The following is a 24,679-nucleotide window of genomic DNA, read 5'->3' as shown; positions in this document are numbered from 1 at the left end:
TGTCTTCAATTGTTACAACTTATCATCGTGAGTGCTGTCTGTCCTGTTTAAGGAAAAAGTCAAATACAAAAAATTATAATAGAAAATTTAAAAAAAACTAGAGGTCCCGCAGTAGTCGAAATTCGACTATAATTAATTGGAATTGTAAGTTTGAATACTATTATGATTGTATTTTATAATAAATAAAATAAAAAGCCTTTTATTTCCTGCTAAAATACAAAGTAAATAGGTATACATATAATAATTTTAATTTTCTTCACTTATGTTTGGCAGGAACCCATTAAACATGGTGAAGGCCTCCTCCAAGTCCTTCCATTTGGTTCTATTTTGGGCTACCTGTATCCATCGAGGGCCAGCGATAGCTTTTATATCATCCTCCCATTTTGATATCGGGCGACCCTTTTTTCTTTTCCCTTGTGGCCCTTCCCATGCAGTTATTCTTGCAGTCCATCTCTGGTCCTTAAGTCTGGCTACATGACCAGCCCACTTCCACTTTAAGTTTCTGGCATATTCAAGAGCATCTATAGATTTTGTTTTTTCTCTGATTTTTGTGTGTCTGATTTTTTGAATCTTTCTTATATTCAGCAGACTTCGCTCCATTCCTCGTTGGCAGCTTACTATTAGATTATTGGCCTTTGATGTAAACTTCCAAGTTTGGCAGCCATAAGTCAAGCATGGTAGAATGCAGGAATTTAGAACCTTGGTTTTTAAGTATATTGGCAACGTACTTTTAAATACTTCACGTAAATTCCAGTACTTGTTCCAGGTGTGTTGGATTCTTCTTCCAATCTCCATCTCATTGCTTTTTCTTTCAAAGCTGATCTGTTTTCCTAAGTAAATATAGTGGTCTGTGTATTTCAATAGTTCGTTTCCGACTGTTATTTTCTTTCTAGCACTATTTGTCATTACCAACGTTTTTGTTGTATTCATTTCTAAGCCTACTTTAATGCTGGCTCTGTGGAGAGACTCAACCATGTATTGAAGTTCTGAACTTGATTCTGCCAGCACTACTAAGTCGTCTGCAAAGCGGAGATGAGTCAAATATTTACCTTCAATATTTAAGCCGAGGTTTTTCCAATCTAGCTGTCTAAATATTGATTCAAGTATGGCAATGAAAATTTTTGGAGACATGGGGTCTCCCTGTCTTACACCTCTTTTGATAGAAAATCTTGGGCCTATAGATTCTAGTTTTATTCTACTTGTATTAGTTTTATAAATGTTTTTAATTATCTGTATATATTTATCATTCACCCCTTGGTTTTTTAACGACTTCCATACACTATCATGTGACACAGTGTCAAAAGCCTTTTGGTAGTCTATGTATGCAATGTATAGTGTTCTCTGTTTTTCTTGGTATTTTTCTATCAAGAGTTCTAAGGTGTGAATGTGGTCCACTGTAGAAAAACCTTTTCTGAATCCTGCTTGTTCAATTGGTTGATTTTTCTCTAGCGAATCACTGATTATGTTGTTTATAATTGACGAAAAGAGTTTATAGAAACAAGACAGTAAACTAATAGGCCTGTAATTTGTTATGTCCTTTGGATCTCCTTTTTTATAGATTAAAATTATATTTGATTCTGTCCATTGGATGGGGATCTCAGCACTTTCTAATATCTGGTTAAACAATTTTGCCACAGGTGGCGCTAATATTCTGTCAGCTGCCTTTAAAGCTTCGTTTGAAATGCCATCTGGGCCTTTTTTTTTTTTTTTTTTTTTTCGGGTAGAGGGCCGAACCTCCTACGAGGTCCCCGCGCAAAAGGGGCGCGCGGGGTATGTGAGACTCAACGATCTGCATGGTGTTGTGAGCAGACCGCGGGCCCAAGGATTTTAGAGCCCACCCACTAAACGACTCCTCTGCACTCTTACACCCGACGTCCGATCCCCTCCGAGGTCAGAACCCGGATGGGGTAGGGGGGCTACCGCGGTCAACACTACAACCAGACGGCGCGGCTCACCCCAAGGACGCCCAGCCGACGGAGCCTTCGAGGCGAATCGAAGGCTCTGAAACGTCGGCCGTCTCGGTACGGCAGCCCGTCGGGCCGCCCAGACGGTGCCGCTGGTGTCCCGGAATACCCCGCTGGACCAGAACCAGCCTGCCGGGTCGGGACGCGATACACCGTCGACCGGTCGCTCTATTCACTCCACGGCAGCGCGCTAGAGTGCTGGTAGCGCGCCGCGCGGCCTCACCCCCTCAGGTCGCCCCTTGACCTTCACCGGGGGGAGGCCGCCACCTACAGGGGCCGGGACGTACGGGCGTATTCCCGCCTCCGGCCCCCGGCTCGACGGCGACGGATCGGTGCGGAAAGGGAAGAGCTCTCCCTCTCTCGCTCCGCCGCCTCCTTCTGCGAGATGGTGGCCTCGCAGAAGTCGAGCATCGCCTTCCAGGACGCGTCGCTGCCGAGCATCGTAGCCACGACGCGCGGCAGCGAGAGGTCCTCTCCAATGACCGCGACGAGGGCGGCGCGTTGCTCGTCGAATCCAGAGCAACGCGCCAGCGTGTGTTCCGCTGTGTCATCCTCGTCGCGGTCAGCGCAGTGGTGGCACTGCGCCGTCGGTTCCCTTCCGGCTATCTTGTGCAGGTACCGGCCGAAACAACCATGGCCGGTAAGCATCTGCGTTAGCCGGAAGGTGAGGCATCCGCGGTCGCGGCCCACCCAGTCCGCGAGAACCGGGCGGACCGCCTCGACGGTTCGGAGGCCGGCCGACGGGTCCGCCAAGCGGCGAGACCACGCCTCCAGCACGGACCGCCGAGAGTGGAGCCTCCGCGCTCGAACTACACCTTCGCTGGGGCGCCCTTCCCCCCTAGAGCGGAGGTCGCTACGCCACCGGTAATCGGCAGCGAGCGCCTCCGCCTCCAGGTCCCAGGGTGGCGCCCCGGCGAGCAAGCACGCCGCCTCGAAGGAGACGGTGCGGTATCCTCGGATCGCCCTGACCGCGATCGCGCGCTGCGGACGTCGCAGCGCGGCGACGTTCTGGCGGGTCAGGGCGTGGCACCATACGGGCGCGCCGTATAGTGCCATCGACCGCACCACCCCCATGTAGAGGCGGCGCGCCACCTGATCGGGACCCCCGACGTTTGGAAGGAGCCGGCTCAAAGAGCCGGCCGTTGCCATCAGCCGAGGGCCCAACTTCTCAAAGTGAGCGCGGAAGTTCCACCGACCGTCCAGTTCGAGGCCGAGGTACCGAAGACCGGTCACCCCGACCCCGACGCGGACGCCTCCGATCACGAGGTGGGCACCCACAGGCGGCGCTCGTCCCGGCCCGTGAAACATCAGGGCCTGGGTTTTGTCGAGCGCCACCTCGAGCCCCAACCGTCGGATCCTAGTGACGACGTGTGCCACGCCTGCGCACCAGGGCAGGCGGCGCGCCCTCACGCACTCCTCGCGGAGTCTTGCGATCTCGGGCGACCACCAGAACGCACCCCCACGTGGTGCTCGGGGGCCGACCCGGGGCATGGCGGCATCACAGATGTTTGCCATGGTGCCCCGGAACCAGTCGACCTCCGCATCCACGTCCGCGAGCCGCGCGGGTTTTATGCCATCTGGGCCTGGGCTTTTGTCGGTTTTCAGGTTTTTTATTGCTGTAATAAGTTCAGATTCCGTGATTGGTTGCACCTTTTCGTTGTTTGATATATTACTGCTTGGTGTTATGTCTACATATGTGGATGTTTTTTTACTGTATAATGATTTATAAAATTCAGTGGCCATATTAATGATATCATTGCGGTTTGTTATTATAGATTGTTTTCCTGATGATTTAAGTCCTTCGATCCAAGTTTTATTTTGTGCTAGCTCTTTATAAGCCTTTTTTGTGCTGCCTGAAACTTGTAAGTGCTTAGTTATGGTATCCTGTCTGTATTTTGCATAATCTTGCCTGATATACTTGCTAATGAGTTTGTATAAAGCTGATATTTCGTTTCTTATACTTCTGGTTTTGTTTTTAGTCTTCTGTAATTCTTTCCTTCTAGTCATGAGTTTTTCTGTGCGTAGCGATATTTTTTTGTGTCTGTACGAATTGTGTTCCTTGTGCGTTTCTTCTAGGCTTCTCGAGATGGCATTGGTTATTTTGTTGTATTGAGTCTGTATATTATCAGTATCTTTCAAGTTCTGGTCATCGGCACGTAGCAGGTGGAGTTGGAGATTTAATCTGAATCTGAGTATTTCGCTTTCGTATTTTAGACTCGCACACTGGTTGGTCTTGTATCTAGTCCTGGATATTTTTATTTTTTCAAGAGATATGGTTGCTCTCACTGGCCTGTGGTCTGATGGGTAGTTGATATTTAGAACTTCCACATTATGAAACTTCTGCGGTATGTTAGATAGAATGTAATCGATCTCATTTTTATATGCGCCACCTGGTGAGCGCCATGTCCATCTGCGGTTTGGTTTCTTATGATAGTATGTGTTCATTATTGCCGTCTTAGTTTCTAAAGCGAAATCCATCAATTTTTGGCCTCTGTCATTTCTTATACCAAGACCAAATGGTTTTGTAACCAAGAATTCTTCGTGTCTTGGTTTACCTATCTTAGCATTGAAGTCGCCCATTATGATATAGTATTTATGCGCTAACTCCCTAGCCTTTCTGACTGTCTCATAAAAATAAGAAATATCTTCTTCATTTGCTGCTTCTGTGGGTGCGTAGACTTGAATGATTGATAGTTTTTGCCCATGGAATTGTAAGTTTAATATAGCGACTCGTTCTGATAAGCCCGTGAAGTTCTCTATGTTTACTTTAAGATTTTTTCTCACCAAAAAGCCCACGCCGAACTGTCCAGGTGTCTGGCCCATGTAGTAAAGAATAAAATCCTCATATTCCTCTATTTTTTCCCCAAGACGTCTCACTTCTGACATTCCAATAATGTCTGTTTTTATTGATTTTAGTGATTCTGTTAATTCTATTAGTTTTTCATAAGAAGATAGTGTTTTCACGTTGAAAGTTATTATATAAAGTTTTTGTTCATTATCTTTATTTGTTTTACTTATAAGCTGTCTGTTAATGTTTACACTTGGAGGGTTGTAGTCGTAATCTTCCTCGGTGACCAGCCGTTTTGGAAGATGTTTAGTTTGATTGTTCTTAAGTACTAAATTTGAATTTGAATTGGAGGAGGGTGGCAATTGCTATGTTGATTTTCCTGGATTATGATTACTAGCCGTTATGGTGTTTTTATTCACCAAGAAGTTCAGCATGCCTGGTTTAACAACTCCCTCGGAGATGCTGTTGGATCTTATCACGGGGGTACCAGGTTTTTGAATCTTGTTCTTCTTGTTTATTTGTGAGGTCTCGTTTACTTTTGAAGTTGTGCCGCTGTTTGGTGAGGTGGGTAATTTTCTTTTCGTATTGGTTTTGGGCAGGATGATCAATTTATCATACTTCAATAACGCTGTATTTCCCTTCTCTCTTTCTATACGTAGCTGCTCTTGTAAGCCCTTCCTCTTTTCTAGCACGTACTTCGGGTAATCTTCTTTCATGTAGAAATAGGTATCTTTTAGTGTATTTCTTCGTTTCCAGCTTTTAATTTTAGTACCTAGTGTTGTGAAGGTCACTACTATAGGGCGTGGTCGTTCCTCTTTCTTTCCCACTCTCCTGACTTCTTGTATGTCGCAGTGCTTTAGCTGAATATTAAGATATTGGCTTATCCAATTAATAACAGTATTTTCTAGATTTTCATACGATTTTTCTGACTCTTCGATGCCAAAAAATACTATATTTCTTTTTCTTGCCTCTTTTTCTAGAAAATAGATTCTCTTTTCTTGGTTTTCCGTTATTTTTTTCAAGTTTTCATACTTTTTTTTCCCATACTAGGAATTTTTCTTCGAGCATTTTGTTTACATTTTTTGATACTTTATCCGTAACATTAATTCCAGTTGCTCGGATTTCTTGTCTCTGCTCGTCCAGGTCTTTCTTTATTTCTTTGAGCGCAATCAAAATTTCTTCCATGATTCGTTGGTAGTCGTGCTTTAGTTATTTTATTATTGGCCCTCTAGCGATCCGTGTTTGTACTATTTGTAATTGTAAATGATATTGCCTGCGAGTCGATCTTTTCGTAACGTTCTGACAAAGCGCGGCAGGTGGTGTATTAGTGCAACTTTATTATTGTAGATGGTGCTATTATAGAAGTATCTTGCTTTGAGTTAATAAACTTGGTAGGTAGGTGAGCAATTTGCAATTTTTGGGTTTAATATATGTAATCAAAATGTTATTAATTTCACTATTACTGATTATACTCATCTTTTTCCGCACATATATAGTCCAGCTTTAAGTTATACATTATTCAAAGGATTCCGAAAATGATCAAAGTTTGTAAAAGTTCTTTGCACTATGTTTGTTTCACAATTTAGTTTACTGAAACGTTGATTTCACAGTCTTTTTATTTCACAAATTCGCTAGGTATTTTTGACACATTGTCCACTAGTTTAGGTTTATTATTAGTCACTTTTATAAGCTTCTTTAATATTATTTAGCGGAGCCGATGTTTACCGTGGCACTAGCGCCTACCCTCACGATTGTATTTTATACTTCAATAATCACAAATTTCGCCAAGACTACACTATAAAAAATATTAACAAAGACAAACAATATTTAATCTATTCTTAATTTGACAACAGACCAACAGACGTCAAGAACAAAAGTTTGACAATAAATAGTATGCATGCGTGTGTGCGTCAAATACATGGTATGTAGTGTGTGTAATGTTTTCTTTATTGATTTAATGTATCTTTTATGCATTATTTTAAAAAAATATTAGCATTGTGCACTCCTTATCTATATTCTCTATAAGTGTGGAAAATTTCATACTCCTCCGTCCGCGCAATTTTCGTAAAAAGGGATACAAAGTTTTTGCTTCACGTATTAATATATTTAAAAAAATATATTTCGAAATGTGAATTCATACAATTTTGAGTCACCAATGTTTTGGAGATGCGAATTCCGTTTGTCACTTTCGCGGCAACTCACAGGTCGTTTACACGAAACCTAGTTTTATGATGACGTCATACGTATGTTGAATCACAGAATATACGGTTACTCATAAAACATGCCAGACCAACTAGCTACAGTAAGTTTTAATAACGTAAAAATGAAAACAGTATGAGTATGGCTTGAAACAATAAACATGTATCGGAATTCTGACAATAGGCATATTATAATACGGAATAATTTCTGGGACATATACATGGTGTTACAAAACTGACCGTAAGGCCGAAACGTGGTTAAATGGGGCCTTATAACCGTAGTAACGCTGTACAAAATACCCCAAAAAATTAAAAAGAAAATTATTATTGAATGAAAAATGGAAAAAATATCAAAGTAGACAATTATTAGGTGAAATAGGCTACGTAGGCCTTTCTGTTAAATAATCTGATTCCCTAACATGACAGCTTACTAGGGTTAACAAATTTTTTTGCTTTGTTAATCTATATATATATAAAAATGAATTGCTGTTCGTTTGTCTCGCTAAAACTCGAGAACGGCTAGACCGATTTGGCTAATTTTGGTCTTGAATTATTTGTGGTAGTCCAGAGAAGGTTTAAAAGGTAGATAAATATTAAAATGCTTGGAATTAAATAAAAATAACAATTTTGTTTTCCCTTTGATGTGTCCCCCGTCTTTTATTTATCGATTGAGGCAATACGAAGTCTGCCGGGTCAGATAGTTAATTATATTTTTTACGGGATATTTTGTAACACGTTGTACAAAACTTGAAAAATTAGTATGTCTTAAACTATATGCAGTTGTTTCGCAAAAGAAAACGAATAACCACGCCACTAACTTCCACTGTGAAACAAAAAAATATCGGATAATAAAAATAAAAATAGACAAAAAAATGGATAATGCCTAACTGATTTCAGGACATTTGTAATGCTTTTAAAAACAGAACTTACGGTCCCTCTAATGGTGAGTGCTACTAATAGCGTGAGCATAATTGAGTTACTGTCTATCCAATAAGAGTTTTCGATGTTTTTAGTTTTTTTTATTGCTTAGATGGATGGACGAGCTCACAGCCCACCTGGTGTTAAGTGGTTACTGGAGACCATAGACATCTACAACGTAAATGCGCCACACACCTCGAGATATAAGTTCTCTCAGTTTTTTCAAACAATAATTTCTTCGAACGTGTTCCCACGCATGTCGACGAGATAAGACCGACTGTCAATTCTTAGATCACAATAATTGAGTCAGTAAATCAGACACTCAAAAATGTTTACTAAACTTTTGGTTTCCTGTGATTCACTCGAGACTTCCTGCTACGGAAAAACGTATGAAACACGTCGCAGGCAAAAACGTTTTGACATATTTTGATATATTTTAAAATTGAATATCGCACCCTTAGAATTGAAGGGGCTTAATTCAAAATTCAAAATTTTTGATAAACGCCAAAAATGTAATTGTCATTTTTTTGTTTTTTCATATAAAATACTTTAAGGTAAGCGTTTGATTTCGAAAGAGATGGAAATAGTACGTTTGTCTTTTTCGGGACTAAAAGAGGCGGTTTAATTTTAATATACTGATAGAGTACATGTTCATATGTCGTTCGAAATATAAAGTTTATTTACTTAAATTGTTTGGTTAAGCCATTTCAATTCTAAAGGTGCGAGATATCTTAGATTAAAATAAAAAAGTGTGTGTGTCCGCTCCGACGCACGACTGGAGTTTACTGGATATAAAAAATTAAACGAAACAATACGAGAAATAGTTCTATATTACGACAACACGATACACTACAGATTATTAACAAATTAACGAGACACAAAACAAACGACTAACAAATATATGAAAATACAATAATGAGAGAAACGCGCGATCAGTACGAGGCTTTGTGGCGGACTGCCGGCGCAGCAGCCCGGCGTCACCTCCGATAACGCGGCCGCGCGTTGGCTCCTGATTGGCGCGCGCACGCATCACGCAATCAGGAGCCAATCAGGCGCATAACGCATTTCGTGTGACATGCTAGTACGATTTTGGTCCCCATAATTTTCATACCCCGGGCCTATATATGTAAATCGATTCTAAAGGAGTAAACTCCAAAAAAAAAAACCATTGTAAGGCATGAAGTTGAAATCTCAATCGTATTGTACAGGGATTGTCAGACGCTTTAAAACTGCTCAGAATGAGGCAATATGGTACCTACTAATCACCTTAATAATTGTTCCTTTACATTTTCATCCATTAATAAAACTAATCAAAACATTCACAATATCTGTATAACAATAGATTTGCATGATCGACTGGCAACGTCCTGCGGGAAACTGTTTCCTGACTTCGTTTAGTATTCACAATCCTTAACATCCGACAAATGAAGTATAAATACTGACTGACAGCTTAGAATATTAAAATTTAAATGCTATTATTGCGCTTATGGAATATTGCTCAGTGTTCCACGTTGAATACAAGATGGATATTCTTTATTGATGTTGTAGACAGTTCTAGATAGTTAATACTAGAGGTGATTGAGTACTTTTATATTAATGGTAATGATTCAGGCTGAATATAAATAGTAAGTACTGCTTTTGTATTCTTATAAATGAGTCGACTATTATCAAAGCCGGCAATGTGACTTTTGGACAATTATTGGTAAATCAGAAAAACGAATTATTGACTTTGTATTCCATTGGCAGTCACAAAACTCTTCTGAACGACATCTTAGATAAATAACAGGTTAAGTATTAACCTTTATTTAATGCAGGTTTTGAACCGTATTCTTTGAAGGAGACGATTATATTCAAATCAATCTGTATTGATATATCAATAACTTTTTTTTGTTCAAATGCACAGATTGCCACCTTTGATAATAGACGACTCAAATAGTCATATCGTCTTTTCCCATAAATACTGTCAAAAGAGCGTAGTTTAGTTTTTTTTTTTTTTTAGTTTACCTATGTTTTGACTACTATTAACAAAATTAATTGATAATTTTATCTTACTTTAATAGACAGGATAAGGTAACAGGTAAAAAAATAAAAAATAAATGTTGCAAAGATATTTAATATTAAAAATATCACATGTTAAACCTTTAAAACACTCTCCTGTAAAATTAGTAATTTTTGAGATTATACATTTTTAATGCGAGAAGACGATATTTAAGGTTTATGACTTCAAGAAAGGTTTTGAAAGAAATTTTCTCAGTACTCACTTCTAGCTTTTCAGGCGTTCTTGGTTCAATTTAAATTGTATCCATAGCGTAAACGACTTTTAACTGACAACCCAGCCCACTGAGTTTCCCACTGTCGCGATTTCGATCGGTTGGTAGATTCTGCAAAGCACTGCTCTAGATAAGGCTAGTGTTAGGAAATTCTCTCAGGTAGAGTGCGTGAGCTCGCATACCCGTCCGGGTCTAATTGGAATAACCCCAATAATCAATAGTGAAAAAAAAAACTGACCGACCCATTGGCCATTTCATTTTAATGTTATTTAAAAGCGGTCTGACTGTTGTCTTAACATTTTAAGTAAACGGTTGTCAAATACTCGGTTCGTGATAAAGGTTAATACCGTCGCTGTCAAACCAAAAACTGCTATGTGCAAAAACGGCGGGGTAGGTACCACCACCCCGCCTATTTTTGCCGTGAAGCAGTAATGCGTTTCGGTTCGAAGGGTGGGGTAGCCGTTGTAACTATACTGAGACTTTAGAACTTATATCTCGAGGTGGGTGGCGCATTTACGTTGTAGATGTCTATGGGCTCCAGTAACCACTTAACATCAGGTGGGCTGTGAGCTCGTCCATCCATCTAAGCAATAAAAAAATAAAAAAACTATTTTGAATTAACGAGTAAAAACATTTTCGTATCAAAATTTATATGTAAGTGATTTTTTAAGAACTATATCAAATCAAATCAACTCAAAAAAAATTTATTCAACATAAATGAAAGTACATACTTGTTGAACGTCAAAAAGAACTACGGCCAATTCACAAAAACTAGCCTCCGTCCCGAGAAGAACTGGCAAGAAACTCAGCGGGCATATTGTCTTTTTTCTTTTTTTAATATTAAAATATTTATTTTTACAATGAGTATATATAACGTAAAAATTATTGCAATATTGAAATGCCCGGAGCGAGCAACAGATTCCCACTTTGTGCAATTTTCTAGATAATCATTGACTTTATAGTAAGTAAGCTTTATTGCCCAGATGTTCTTTAATATAAATGAAAGCTATAGATAAATAACAGTTTTTTTTTATTACGGTAGACAGGGCCGTGAACTATACGAAAAATAGGTCAAAAAGTTAAAATCTCCAAAAGTGCACACAGCAGATTTTGGCTTGACAACGACGATATGAAAAATACAAAACATCTGTTATCATAAAGTAAACAAACACGCGAGCAACTCTCGCTTCGCCTTGAAATTCGCATGAAGTTGATTACGTCTTGAGGTTATCGCACTCGATGATGAATGAACTGGTAATCGACGATGGATGAACTGAGGCCGATTAAGGTTAAAGCAATGCGCTTCGGACACTACTGGTACCTCATTTGAGTCATTTGGGACGTAAATTAGTTAAATCTATCTATCTATATATATAAAAATGAATTGCTGTTCGTTAGTCTCGCTAAAACTCGAGAACGGCTGGACCGATATGGCTAATTTCGGTCTTAAATGATTTGTGGAAGTCCAGAGAAGGTTTAAAAGGTAGATAAATATGAAAATGCTCGGAATTGAATAAAAATAACAATTTTGTTTTTCCTTTGATGTGTCCCCCGTCGGACGGATTCCTTTTGTTTGTTTTAAGTTATATTATACAAAAGCTTAGGTCTTTTATTTATGGATTGAGGCACTGCGAAGTCTGCCGGATCAGCTAGTTGTTAATAAATACGGAAAACCTATTTGTTTCTTGCTCTATCTCTTTCCGCCATCCTTGAATCTAACGGCACATAAAAAATATCCTGTAATTGTATCTAAGTTGCGTCATTTAATGCTGAACTTTTCAAATACGATGTAACTGCATTTTAAGTTTAGAAGAATCCTAAGAATTCGGAATACGGAACGCCATAAAAATCTTTTTGAGAACGAAATAATTGAACCGTAATTGTAATTTAATTGAGCATTTCAATAATTACGACTCGCTTCTTGGGGAAGTTTTGTAATTTTTTGGAGCGATTAAGTATCACGCTAGTCGTGTTACTTAAAAATTAAGACACAAAAACGCGTCGATAACTATCATTGAAAACGTTGTTCTGACTGATAATAAATCATGATCATTTCGCGCTAATATTCTGTAATGAGATTATGACATTTTCAATTGCTTCAATCAACGGCACATCACTATTATTATCACGCTACTATATTGTTAAGCGTTTGAATCATGAAGTCTGCATCGTTATCTTGAATTCAGCGTAGACAATTCGCCTGATCGATTACGTGCTAAGAATTCATTAGGCGTTTTCATTTCGCCACATTGTTCAGTTTATGAATGAACGTCGGATGTGTCGGACGTGCCAAGTTCGTTGGAATAATGAAAATGTAATGATCAGCTAATTGGATCGCTTTCGAGAATTAGCTTTGAACGACGCGTTACTCAGTACCGATGTTTTCCTTGAACAATATTGAATTATACATTAGTTTTATGTCATGTGTAGCTAAGAATATTTAATTACGTGTCCAGTGAAATCAATCGAAATAGTCTCGAAAAGTATTATCAGTGAAAAGTGCTCAAATATGGTTATGGAATCGGGCCAGCAGAACGGTCGGTTCTGGCCTCTGTCTCCACGATTGTGGCGGAGGAGCAACGAATACACCAAAGTTGGCTTCGAGCCGCGACGACCGCCAACTTCACCCTTAGAAATACGAAGAATATTCAACATGACTCCTGATTTACTACGGACGAGAAGTTTCATCAAAGATCGACTAGATCATTTAGATTTAGAAGAGAATATCTTAGAAGTCGAATATGAGAAGCTTAATTTAGATTCAAAACCACCAATAAGAGAGAAGAAGGTGGAGGAAGTGAGACTTAGAGCGAAAAAGCAAAGGCAGCCTCGACCAAACAGCCTGCAGTTATTGCTGTGCCCCTCGAGCTCTGGCCACTACAGTAGTAGCACTTGGAGGTACACCAGAGCGCGATCCAAGAGGTGAGTCTTCAAAATTTAACATGAAATTCATTTAACACCATAGATTAAAATAGTTGGTAAAACTTTTAGGCCGTTTTAAAACATAATTCCAATATACCTGTAATTATTGCATTTATAACTTGAATTAATATTTGTCTTGCAAATTATATACAACAGCTACGTTTTATGTATTTTTAGAATCATTATATCTAAAATTTATTATTTCCTGCCCAGTTTTGTCACGAAGCAGTCGCGAGTTAAAATTCGAGTTTGAGACAGTGAACTAATAATAATAGAGTGTTATTTTCTTTGACGAATTACGGTCTGGTGTCTATGTTGTATGCACATGTTCTTGGTAAAAAGCTGGCTCTGATATTCTTGCCTAATATAATCAGTAGTGAAACTATACTCCGGTTTTGTGGTAAAGCAGTGACTAATTGAAAGTGCCCGTTAAGGTCTTTTGGTTTTATCATGTGTCGATTTGATTTATGGGCTTCGGCACTTGAAACCGGGTGGGCTCCTGGCCCTCGTCCGCGCCCGTTTACGAAAATAAAATATACAGTAATAACCACTTAACCTCACTTCGCTTTCTTCAAATAAACTTTCGGTTATCTTTCACTCGGTTCTGCGGACCGGCCGGTTGTTTTCCACTTTCACATAACACCTGTTTGTCAGTTAAATTAATTAATATTTCTTGTGGCAGGCAATCCTGACGATGGATAAACCAGTTTTTTTTGTTTATCTCTTTACCTGTTACAGTTTGTTGTTCGATGTGAACGATAACGTCTCAATGGACGAAATTTTGATAATATTAGGATGCTTTGGTTATATCGTTACAGTAGAGTCTAAACGGCCGTCTGGTATAGTGGTAAGTGACATGGTCACTACACAAGGGTCGCGGGTTCGAATCCCGCCAAGGGAAGATTTTGTATGATAAATATAAAATGTCTTTTCCAGGGTTATGGATGTATATTAAATATATGTATGTGTATAATAAAAATCTTACATTAATTTCCGTTATCTGGTACCTGTAACACAAGTTCTTTACGAACTTACCACGGGACCAGTTAACGTGGCGTGATTGTTAGCAAATATTTATTATATTTATTATTATATTTATTTCGTACGAAATCACATCATTATCGAGGTTACGTGGTCAGAGAAGCCCTTAAACATGGTAGCGTGAATGTTGCCGCCAATATTGGCTCACGGAATCGAAGTTTGAAATATATTGGAATAAGCTTATCTGCAATTTCGATCGTAACGCAGGTTTTACTTACATTTAGTTGTCTGACTTAACAACTGAATACTTCTCGGGTTCGGTGGAAAATAAGCATACCAATAATACGGACGAATTTATGAGGAAGTAGTGTAGTGATGGTAGCTCATAAAAGGTTGATGAAGTTGCTTTGTTATCATCATTATTAGCCTATAGCAGTCCACTGCTGGAGATAAGCATCCAGGACTCTCCATTTTGATGCCACTGCACGATCCCCGGCTTCTCTTATCCAGCTCTTACCAGCCACCCTGCATTGATCAATACTCCACCCAGCCTGAGGGCGTCTTAAATTGTATTCTTAATTGCATACTTATATTACTTCACTGGTTGTAGGACCTCTTGTACTGGAGGTATGACCTCTTGTACTGGTGGTAGGACCTCTTGTGAGTCCGCACGGATAGGCACCACCACCCCGCCTATTTCTGCCGTGAAGCAGTAATGCGTTTCGGTTTGAACGGTGGGGCTTCCGTTGTAACTATATTGGGACTTAAGCAATAAAAAAATCCAAGCAATAAAAAAAAAATATATATATTAATATTAAAAATCAGAGTTGAGCAAAAAAATACGCAAACAAACAGGGATTACAGTTTTTATCTTCATAAAACGCGTTGTCGGTTGTGAAAGCTTTCAAAACTGGACCAAACGTATTGTAATCCGCGAGATTTCATTCATCGTATTCAAATTCGACATAATCTTCGTTTCATGCAACTCACATCTGTGGGTGGGTAGTCGGTGGGCGTTATGTGTAGTCGAGATCTTTTGGGTTACCATAAAGGTTCCGCACTAGCGCTATGCGAACGCGCCTTTATAAAACAGCTTGTATACTATAGAATGCGAATAAGTTTGTATTGGTTTATTCATCATCGCGTTTTTTTTATTGCTTAGATGGATGGACGAGCTCACAGCCCACCTGGTGTTAAGTGGTTACTGGAGCCCATAGACATCTACAACGTAAATGCGCAACTTACCTCGAGATATAAGTTCTAAGATCTCAGTATAGTTACAACGGCTACCCCACCCTTCGAACCGAAACGCATTACTGCTTCACGGCGGAAATAGGCAGGGTGGTGGTACCCACCCGCGCGGACTCCCAAGAGGTCCTACCACCAGTGATTACGCAAATTATAATTTTGCGGGTTTGATTTTTATTGCACGATGTTATTCCTTCACCGTGGAAGTCAATCGTGAACATTTGTTGAGTACGTATTTCATTAGAAAAATTGGTACACGCCTGCGGGATTCGAACACCGGTGCATCGCTACATACGAATACACCGGACGTCTTATCCTTTAGGCCACAACGACTTGTTCTTATCTATAGGTCTAATATTTAAAAAAAACGTGTCTATTAAGGGTTTTTGTTTTTATGATTTCGCGGGTTACCAACGTTCGTGCAAGGAAAGCAAAGCAAGGAAAATCATTTAGCGAGGGGATATTTTTATTAACACACTGTCACTCCTAAAGTATTTACCTAATATATGCAACATTTGTTTATAGGTATCGTTAGCATGATTAAATTATTTGTTATTTTTTTTTAAGTCGAAAATATCTACCGTGGCCTAACTCCCTTCAGAAACAATTATTTCAAATCAAAGCTTGAATGGTGGAAAAAGAGTCCTTTATCGAAACGCGATGTGTATTGGATTCACGTCAATGTCACAAAAACCCGCCCACAATAAATCGTTAAACCGTTCACCAATACATACTGAAGTGATTGTAAATATTATCGGTCAATATCATTATCATTATCGGTCGTCGAAAGGATTTGTATACGACTTCAATAATCTTACATTATTATCATTGACTCGTGCCTTACACTTACAGGAACATCTTATTTTTTCTCCTACCTACGCCGAAAGTTCGGTTTTCGTCCCACTATACAGGGAAGAAAGTGTACATTTTTCTCCCTGGATACAAGTGCGCATGCGCGTTAGTGTCTACGTCTGCTCTCACGCACCTAAAATTCTCCGCCATTGTTGTGCTCGGGTAATTTGCAATATTGTGTTTAGTGTAAAAGTGAAATAAACAAAAGGCAATAAAATTGAATAGTGAAGTATTAAACAAAGATGAGTTCATCAGACAGTTCTTATTCAATTAGTAGTAGTTTATTTAAAAATTAAAAAACAATTAAATCGTTTTTTTATGAGTACATATGGGTACATGACATTTCCTCCCGCGTGTAAAATTTTACACAATGTACTATTGTTTTGTTTGAAACATAATAAATGTAGGTTAATGTTTAACTGATGTTTTCACATTCCAACCATTCCATTATTTAATGGTCAAGAACAACTTTCAGGCTATAGAAATAACATCGTCAAACCATTTGCCTGATATTGCTTAAGTACAATATTGAGTCCACAGCAGATGACATTGCACTTCACTATATTAACAGCGATGGCAAAATAGTCGTTGTTTCAATGTAGTTTAGAATTGACTTCGATTTCTCAAGACTAGTAAGTTTTACTGATCAATGGTTTGTAAATCCAGTTGGGACAAAAGATATTTACTATATATTTTATAATATATATTTTTTGGACAATAAGTATTCCTTCTTCTCTAAAACTATCCAATTAGTGATACAAATAAAACTTATCATATTAAATTAAATATACTATATCGCGGAGTGAAAGGCTATTTGGTTTTGGCGAAATTTTTGCAACTGTACAGGAAAGCCATTTAGAAAGTTAAACCATTTAGAAAAGCTATTCGGATGCAGTAAACTTAATTGATGTTCAATTAAAATCATCGAACTGTTCATGCTAATACCAAATAAAATGCACTTTTAGCAACTAATAACCGTTCACACCTCGATATATTATTATAATATACTATTATAGTAAACTAAGCTACATACTATAAGTATTTATTAAAACATACTGCAGTACGTAGTACATAATATCTCGATGACTGCTTGCAACAAAGCTGCGTTTTGTAATTCAAGTGGGTGGGTGGAATATAAACTCCGACTTTAAGCCCTATATTATGTAATTATCGCCACGATCCCATAAAAGGTAGATCGTATGTTAATTCTTTAGAACATTTGTAAATCGTTTCTTATTAGTATTTCTTGAATGAAAACTAATGGCTTTTTAAGTGACTTTCGCAGTCTTGTATTATAACACTTAAAAAAAGCATGAAAAGTTGTCGGTTTCATTATCTAAGTTAATATTATCACATTTTCAATTCATCGCTACCGCGGTCAGTTAGTCCAATAATCCTGAGTACCCGCGAACCCCGTGGTCTGAATTAAACACGTTTAAAGAGGTATGAGATCTTTCACTCTTTTATCAAGAGGCATGTTCATATCGCATATGTTGCCCATATGCGTAAACAAACACATGAGACCATCTTAGTTGGATTTGGTGTTTATATATTAATACGTGAAGTAAAAACATTATACCCCTTTTTACGAAAATTGCGCGGACGGAGAATTATAAAATTTCCTACACTTATAGAGTATATAGAGAAGTAGTGCAGAATGCTAATATTTTTTTTAATTATGCCTAAACAATACATTAAATTAATACAAAAACATTACACTACCATGTATTTGACACACACAGACGCATTTATAGTCTTTTGTTTATTGTCAAACTTTCCTTATTGCTTAAAGTCTGTGGTTAAATTGAGAATAGACTAGTATTCTTTGTTTTTAATACTATTTGTTTATAGCGTATTCTTGGCGAAATCTGTGATTATAGAAATATAATTAGTCTTTGAGAATAGAACCATGATGTTCAAACTTATAAATTCAATTAATAATTATAGTCGAATTCCGACTACTGCGGGACCACTAGTTTTTATAAATCACTACATAGTATAAAACAAAGTCGCTTTCTCTGTCCCTATGTATGCTTAAATCTTTAAAACTACGCAACGGATTTTGATGCGTTTTTTTTTAATAGATAGAGTGATTGAAGAGGAAGGTTTATATGTATAATAACATCCATTAAATAGTGGAGAAATCAATAATAAATTACAGTTTCCGAAGCGAAGCGAGGGCGGGTCGCTAGTACACCATAAAATTAGATTTTACATAGCAGTTTTATCGAATTTTTCATAGCTTACTTCAGTTTTCGCGTCCCGTAGACCTATTACTAATTTTACGACTTAATCTTACGTTTTTTTTTTTGTGAGTTGCCATTATAATATTTCCGATATTTAGAACACTTTAAAGTTTTAACGTGGTCAAGGACTATTATAGGTATATAATGACGAAATATATCATAATACAAACGTCGTAAATATTAATAAAGGCAACAGAAAAAAACCTAAGCCGTAAAATTAGTTTTGATTAAGTCAAGTTTATTACTACGTTTTCATATCATATCTTAATTGAGGTGTTGTGTAGGCGTTGATTGAGTAGTTGACAGAATTCGTTGTGTAGATATGATATAACCCACGGCGATGTATGTAAGTAAGCTATGTACAGCCGCTTTCCTAGTCGGTCTCAATGAAAGAGACGAATGGTCTTTTTTTTTATTGCTTAGATGGGTGGACGAGCTCACAGCCCACCTGGTGTGAAGTGGTTACTGAAGCCCATAGACATCTACAACGTAAATGCCTACGCCCACCTTGAGATATGAGTTCTAAGGTCTCAGTATAGTCACAACGGCTGCCCCACCCTTCAAACCGAAACGCATTACTGCTTCACTGCAAAAATAGGCGGGGTGGTGGTACCTACCCATGCGGACTCACAAGAGGTCCTACCACCAGTAAACAAGAGGTTCTACCACCGTAAACAAGAGGTCCTACCACCAGTAAACAAGAGATGTAATTTTGAATGTAATTTAAATGATTTAAAAAAAAAACGAATATCAATCTATCTATTCTGGCATTGGACTGGTTGGTGTCGTTCCGGTTTGAAGGATGGATCAGACGATATGCAATAGAATTGAGACTCTGAAATCATGATTCAAGGTTGCATTTACGTTGTGACGTCTATGGGCTTCCGTCACAATTTAACACCAGATAGGCCTTAAACGCGTCTGCAACATAGAGCAATAAAAAAATGTAGAGGTCCTTAGTTTGATAAGAACACTATATTTCATAGCTTTATTTGCATGTAAAGAAGAAGGGTTTTTTTGGTTGAATGACTCTGTGGAAGGTTAGTATGTAGTTAGAAGTAACCGGGCTAAGAGTCGTGGATTTGGTTGGGCAAAAAAAATCGTGTCACGAACAGGTTTGCCCTGTTTCGGATTGTTATGTGTTTACTTTCGACCGTATGCAAGCATATATCAGGCCGTCAGCGTAAAAGTGGCCTATCCTACATTTTTTCATATCCGTGGTTCTACTATATTTCAATTTATTTTAAAAATAATAAATGATGTAAAACCGGCTTATCCCTAGTTTGGCCCCATAGATAGCAGATGGATTTGTCAACATTATTTCTGCGCGTTTTGTTTTTGCCTATGAGGCAGTGTAAAAGTAAATTCAGACCTCATTGTCTCCATACTTACTATAGTAGGCTCAGGTAAACTTAGGCCACTTTTGCGCTGACAGCCTCATATGTATAACAGTCTTTTGTTCTCATAGAACAGGAAGATCCCATTCCACGAAGTCCTTCATGTGGCCAATGATCGGCGGCGCTGGAGGGACAATTACAAGGAGTAAAATCCTGTCGAAATATGATGGTCACGCTCACGTCCCAAAGCAGCGAGAAAATGACGCGAGGAGGAGAGGAGTCATAGTTTAACAGACATCGACACTGAAATGACACCGACTCACTCATTTTGATACTTTAAACACACACTTTGATACTTTATTAATTATTATTGAAAGAGACATTATTTGATAAAAAAAAACACGAGATTTGTGTTCGTATAAATGTTATCAATTAATAGTACGTTTATGAATGATTAAATCCGACCTTTCGACCATAACCGAGCGTTATAACACCCGTTTCGTTAATATATTAATTTTCTTCATGTAAAAATGAATATAAAACTTCATTAGATGTAATTAAGTAGCCGTCTACACTCCGATCACGTTTATGAATAATTAGATACCGTCCTTCATGAATATAGAATGTTCTCGACGTTATTGCGTAATGGCCGCCTGGCGTAACGGCTGTGATTTTGAATTTGGAGCTCACAAATTCGGGTGTAACAATGGATAGAAATTGAGGGATATCCTGCCCTTGAAACTAAAATAAGATGCAAATCTGTCGTGTTTTACTGTTTGAAAATTCATTCCGTGTAATTCTTGCGTAATTACAACTGGTAAGGCATTGTTGAATATGGCGGTCGAATGAGCATGGTTACTGAATTTCATGGGCCACCAGACGGGCTCGGCTGGATCGCATGCAGCGTACTGATAGTCTGAGTAATAAAAGCACTGACTTCTTATGAACAATTGTATTTTGTCTGAATTAGAACATTTAATTATACTCAAGTCTGATTGAAGAGTACTGAAGACGCGTCCGTTCGCGTGAGAGGCGCTTGGGCAGAGAGCGAACAGAGTAGTGAATGGTAAAACCGAACATTAACACAGATTATTACGGCTTCGTACTGACCTAATACAGATAAACAATTTCGTTTTTACAGAGTAATAATTACATGTGAATTTGCGTGAACAGGCATGTAGTGAGCCCACACGGATAGGTACCACCCTGCCTATTTCTACCGCAAAGCGATGATGCATTCCTGTTTGAACTACGGGACAGCTGTTATAGGATTTAATTGAAGCTTATGTGACTGTATAGTCTACTAGCTGTACCCGTCCGATTCGCTGGGCATTTAAAATTAACATTATTTATTTCTCACCCCCACAAAGATTCTCATCATTAACGTCCCCGCAACTGGTGTAGGCAGTCCAACACTCACATAAATAGTAGCCTATCCATTAAGTACATGTATTTTCTACATGGATGCCAAGTTTCAAGTCAATCGGATGCACGGTTCAGTAGTTATAACGGAACATCCGTAAAACCGCTGTAGATTTATATATTAGTATAGATAAGGTTTGTTAAATATTTAATAGAACCCAATGGTTCAAACTCGGTGACCCGTTTCCTTTCCTTAGATTAGCGTATCATTGAGCTGAGGTTTGTGAATGCACAGAAAATGAATTCACGAAATGTCGTGAATTCATTTTCTGTGATCCAATTTGGAATTGTTATTTAAAAAAAAATACAGTGAACTAAAAATTCGTCGACATACACAAATCGTTGAAGACTTCCCAATATTATTAAACTCTCGATGAATCATACGTTTTGGCATGGCCCGCGCTGGCGCCTTTAACGAGTCTTAGTTTAGTCTATGAACGCGAGGCAAATAGACTCGTATCGTGGTAAAGATACACACACACACACACACATTGCTTGTCAAATATCAATTGTGTATCAAGCGAATAAGAGTCAAAACTGTTAACAATCTGTAATACCCTAATTTAAATTGAATATTATGTTAAGTTAGGATCACCCAGTCGTTGACATGAATTGAATTTCATTTGTTTTACATTGCGTGCAAAGAGAAAATAAATATTCGAAAAGTTTGAAGTATAATGACTAGTCATAGAGTGGATTCAGAATCCGCACGAGCCAGTACCCTGCTAAGTTATAATATATAGCGGAGTATTAAAGACCGGGATCATTGAAATGCAGTTGATACTTCACATCTCAAGCTTGGTGGCGGTATTCACATTGCGATGTCAATGGCCCTAGCTCGAAAATGAACAGACACCCAGTGCTCATTGAACACATATTAGGAGAAAACTATTTCAAGTTCAATGATTAGTAAACACAAATTTATTAACATTGGTACTCACTCACTGAGGCATGGTCGACTTTTGTATATATGAGTCGACTATTATCAAAGGCGGCAATGTGACTTTTGGACAATTATTGGTAAATCAGAAAAACAAATTATTGACTTTGTATTCCATTGGCAGTCACAAAACTCTTCTGAACGACATCTTAGATAAATAACAGGTTAACTATTAACCTTTATTTAATGCAGGTTTTGAACCGTATTCTTTGAAGGAGACGATTATATTCAAATCAATCTGTATTGACATATCAATAACATTTTTTTGTCCAAATGCACAGATTGCCACCTTTGATAATAGACGACTCATATATTTATAACTAGCGGACCCGGTGTAGACTTCGTAGTGCCTCAATTGATAAATTTTAATAAAGGACCCAAGCTTTTGTATAAAATAAACTTAAAACAAACAAAATAATTCGTCCGACGGGAGACACATCAAAGGAAAAACAAAATTGTTATTGTTATTTAATACCGAGTATTTTCATATTTATCTACCTTTTAAACCTTCTCTGGACCTCCACAAATAATTCAAGACCAAAATTAGCCAAATCGGTCGAGCTGTTCTCGAGTTTTAGCGAGACAAACGAACAGCAATTCATTTTTATATATATAGAAGATACATTGCTGATAATATCGGTAAGACGACAATTATTATTGTGCCTTTCGCGCTATGACATATTCTTCGTCGTGCAAATTTCAAATACACTAGATCAGTGATTCTCAACCTTTTATTTGTTGCGGCACATATTTAACGATTTTAAAATTTGGCGGCACACATTAAACGATTTTAAAATTTGGCGGCACACAAAGAAAAAGATTTAAACTATTTACTTTCTAAAACACTGCATAAAACGTTTATAAAAACCATTAAATATACGAAATAAACTAATATATGCTTTAATAATATTTAAACGTTTAAAAAGGGATTAATTACAAGCTAATAATAAAAAAAAATTATTTGATATAATTTGATAATATTAACATCATTATATATTGGCAAAATTTGGCGGCACACTTTTGAAATTTCGCGGCACACAAAAGTGTCGCGGAACAGTGGTTGAGAATCACTGGTCTAGATGAACGATTGGATTATGTCAATGACATATGGAAATACTGAGTTAAATAACGTTTCAGTTTTCGAAGTCGATGAAAATACTAATAGCAATATTTGTTTTATATGTGAACATAGATATTCCGAAATAGGATAAGGATAATAGCTACATCAGCAATAGGAAAGGCAAAGCTTGTATGAAGAAACTACTAGTATAATATACAGTTTTATGACATATAAAAACAACGGCATAATGTCAAATGATTTTAATATGTATATGTAATTGCGAACCTTATGTTTAATTAGTAATTTTTAGAAACAATGATCAACTATTAAATCAACACCCAGAGTATTATAAGATATCGAAATGTAAATGCTGAATGAAAAGTCACAAAAATATGCAAAGTTAAATCTAAATCAAATCTGATAAAAAAATCATTCCAACTCATTGTCTACTGCTCCCTTCATTAATGGCCGATCAAGATTAATTTTAGCTTAATTAAACATTTTCACAATTTATAACCTTATTACTTTGAATTGATATTCTATCACAAGATGTTTTCATTACGAACTTTCTCTAGACATTCTCTATCCCTCTCTCTCACTAAACATGAATCGGTAGACTATAATCCTAAAAATGTCTGATATTCCATCTGTCTCGCTTCTAATCGCTTTGTTCTGTTTTCACTCTAAACATTGATACAGTTGGTTTTATTCTAACAAAACTCGAAAATAATGTCTATTGTTAGTAAACGACTAGCCGTAATCGCCCGCTTCGCTGGTCATTTAAAATTAACATTATTATTTATTGTCATTATCATCAGGGAGTTCAACACTCATATAAATATTAACCTATCCATTAGGTACATGTATTTTCTACATGGATACCAAGTTTCAAGTCAATCGGATGCATGGTTCAGTAGTTATAACGGAACATCCGTAAAAACCATTGTAGATTTATATAATACTAGCGGCCCGCCCCGGCTTCGCTTGGGAAATAGCGACGCGATGTAAAGAATTTTAGGTAATTTTTTTACACATTGGGTTACATTATTGGAGTTTCAGTAAGTATCCCTAATTTTTTTGGAAATATAATAATTATAGCCTATGTCACCCGGAGATAGCGTAGCTTTCCAATCCTGAAAGATTTTTTTAAATCGGTTCAGTAATTTCGGAGCTTATTCAATACAAACAAACAAACAAACAAATCTTTCCTCTTTATAATATTATAAGTATAGATTAGTATAGAATATTAGTATAGATATGCGTTGTGTTCTATTCATATCGTGAAGAATGTGACTTCAATTTGTTCACAGAGAGAATATCAGACATACTCGCGAAATGTATGTTATTCTTTTGGCGTAGGTCAATGACTTTTGTAACTAGTCTCGGATTATTTTAGCTGAAAAATAAATTCTCGAATCATCACCAGCCAATAAAAAAAAAGATTCCCCTTGTTTAATATTCTTTTTTTTTTTTTATTACCTTTGTACGCAGACGAGCGTACGGCCCACCTGATGGTAAGTGGTTACCGTTGCC

The 24,679-nt window shown here is 37.7% G+C and overlaps 1 protein-coding gene across 8 annotated transcripts in view; it reads left to right on the top strand.

The window, feature by feature from the left end:
- Positions 1-24,679, top strand: part of LOC101745942 (focal adhesion kinase 1) — a 203,192-nt gene that overhangs the window by 123,793 nt on the left and 54,720 nt on the right. For 3 of the 8 annotated variants that reach the window (XM_062674323.1, XM_038018044.2, XM_038018050.2), the window contains exon 1: positions 12,395-13,060. The exons of 3 other annotated variants lie outside the window; for them this stretch is intronic. In XM_062674323.1, the coding sequence (XP_062530307.1) occupies positions 12,648-13,060 (413 nt within the window). In that variant the 5' untranslated portion in view covers positions 12,395-12,647. Of the gene's footprint in view, positions 1-12,394; positions 13,061-24,679 lie in introns of those variants that run through there. 2 more of the 8 variants (XM_062674322.1, XM_038018043.2) reach the window with 1 other exon arrangement.

The sequence above is a fragment of the Bombyx mori genome, chromosome 20, assembly GCF_030269925.1.
Source record: "Bombyx mori chromosome 20, ASM3026992v2".
NCBI lineage: Eukaryota > Metazoa > Arthropoda > Insecta > Lepidoptera > Bombycidae > Bombyx > Bombyx mori.
This window is presented reverse-complemented; position numbering and strand designations above follow the sequence as displayed.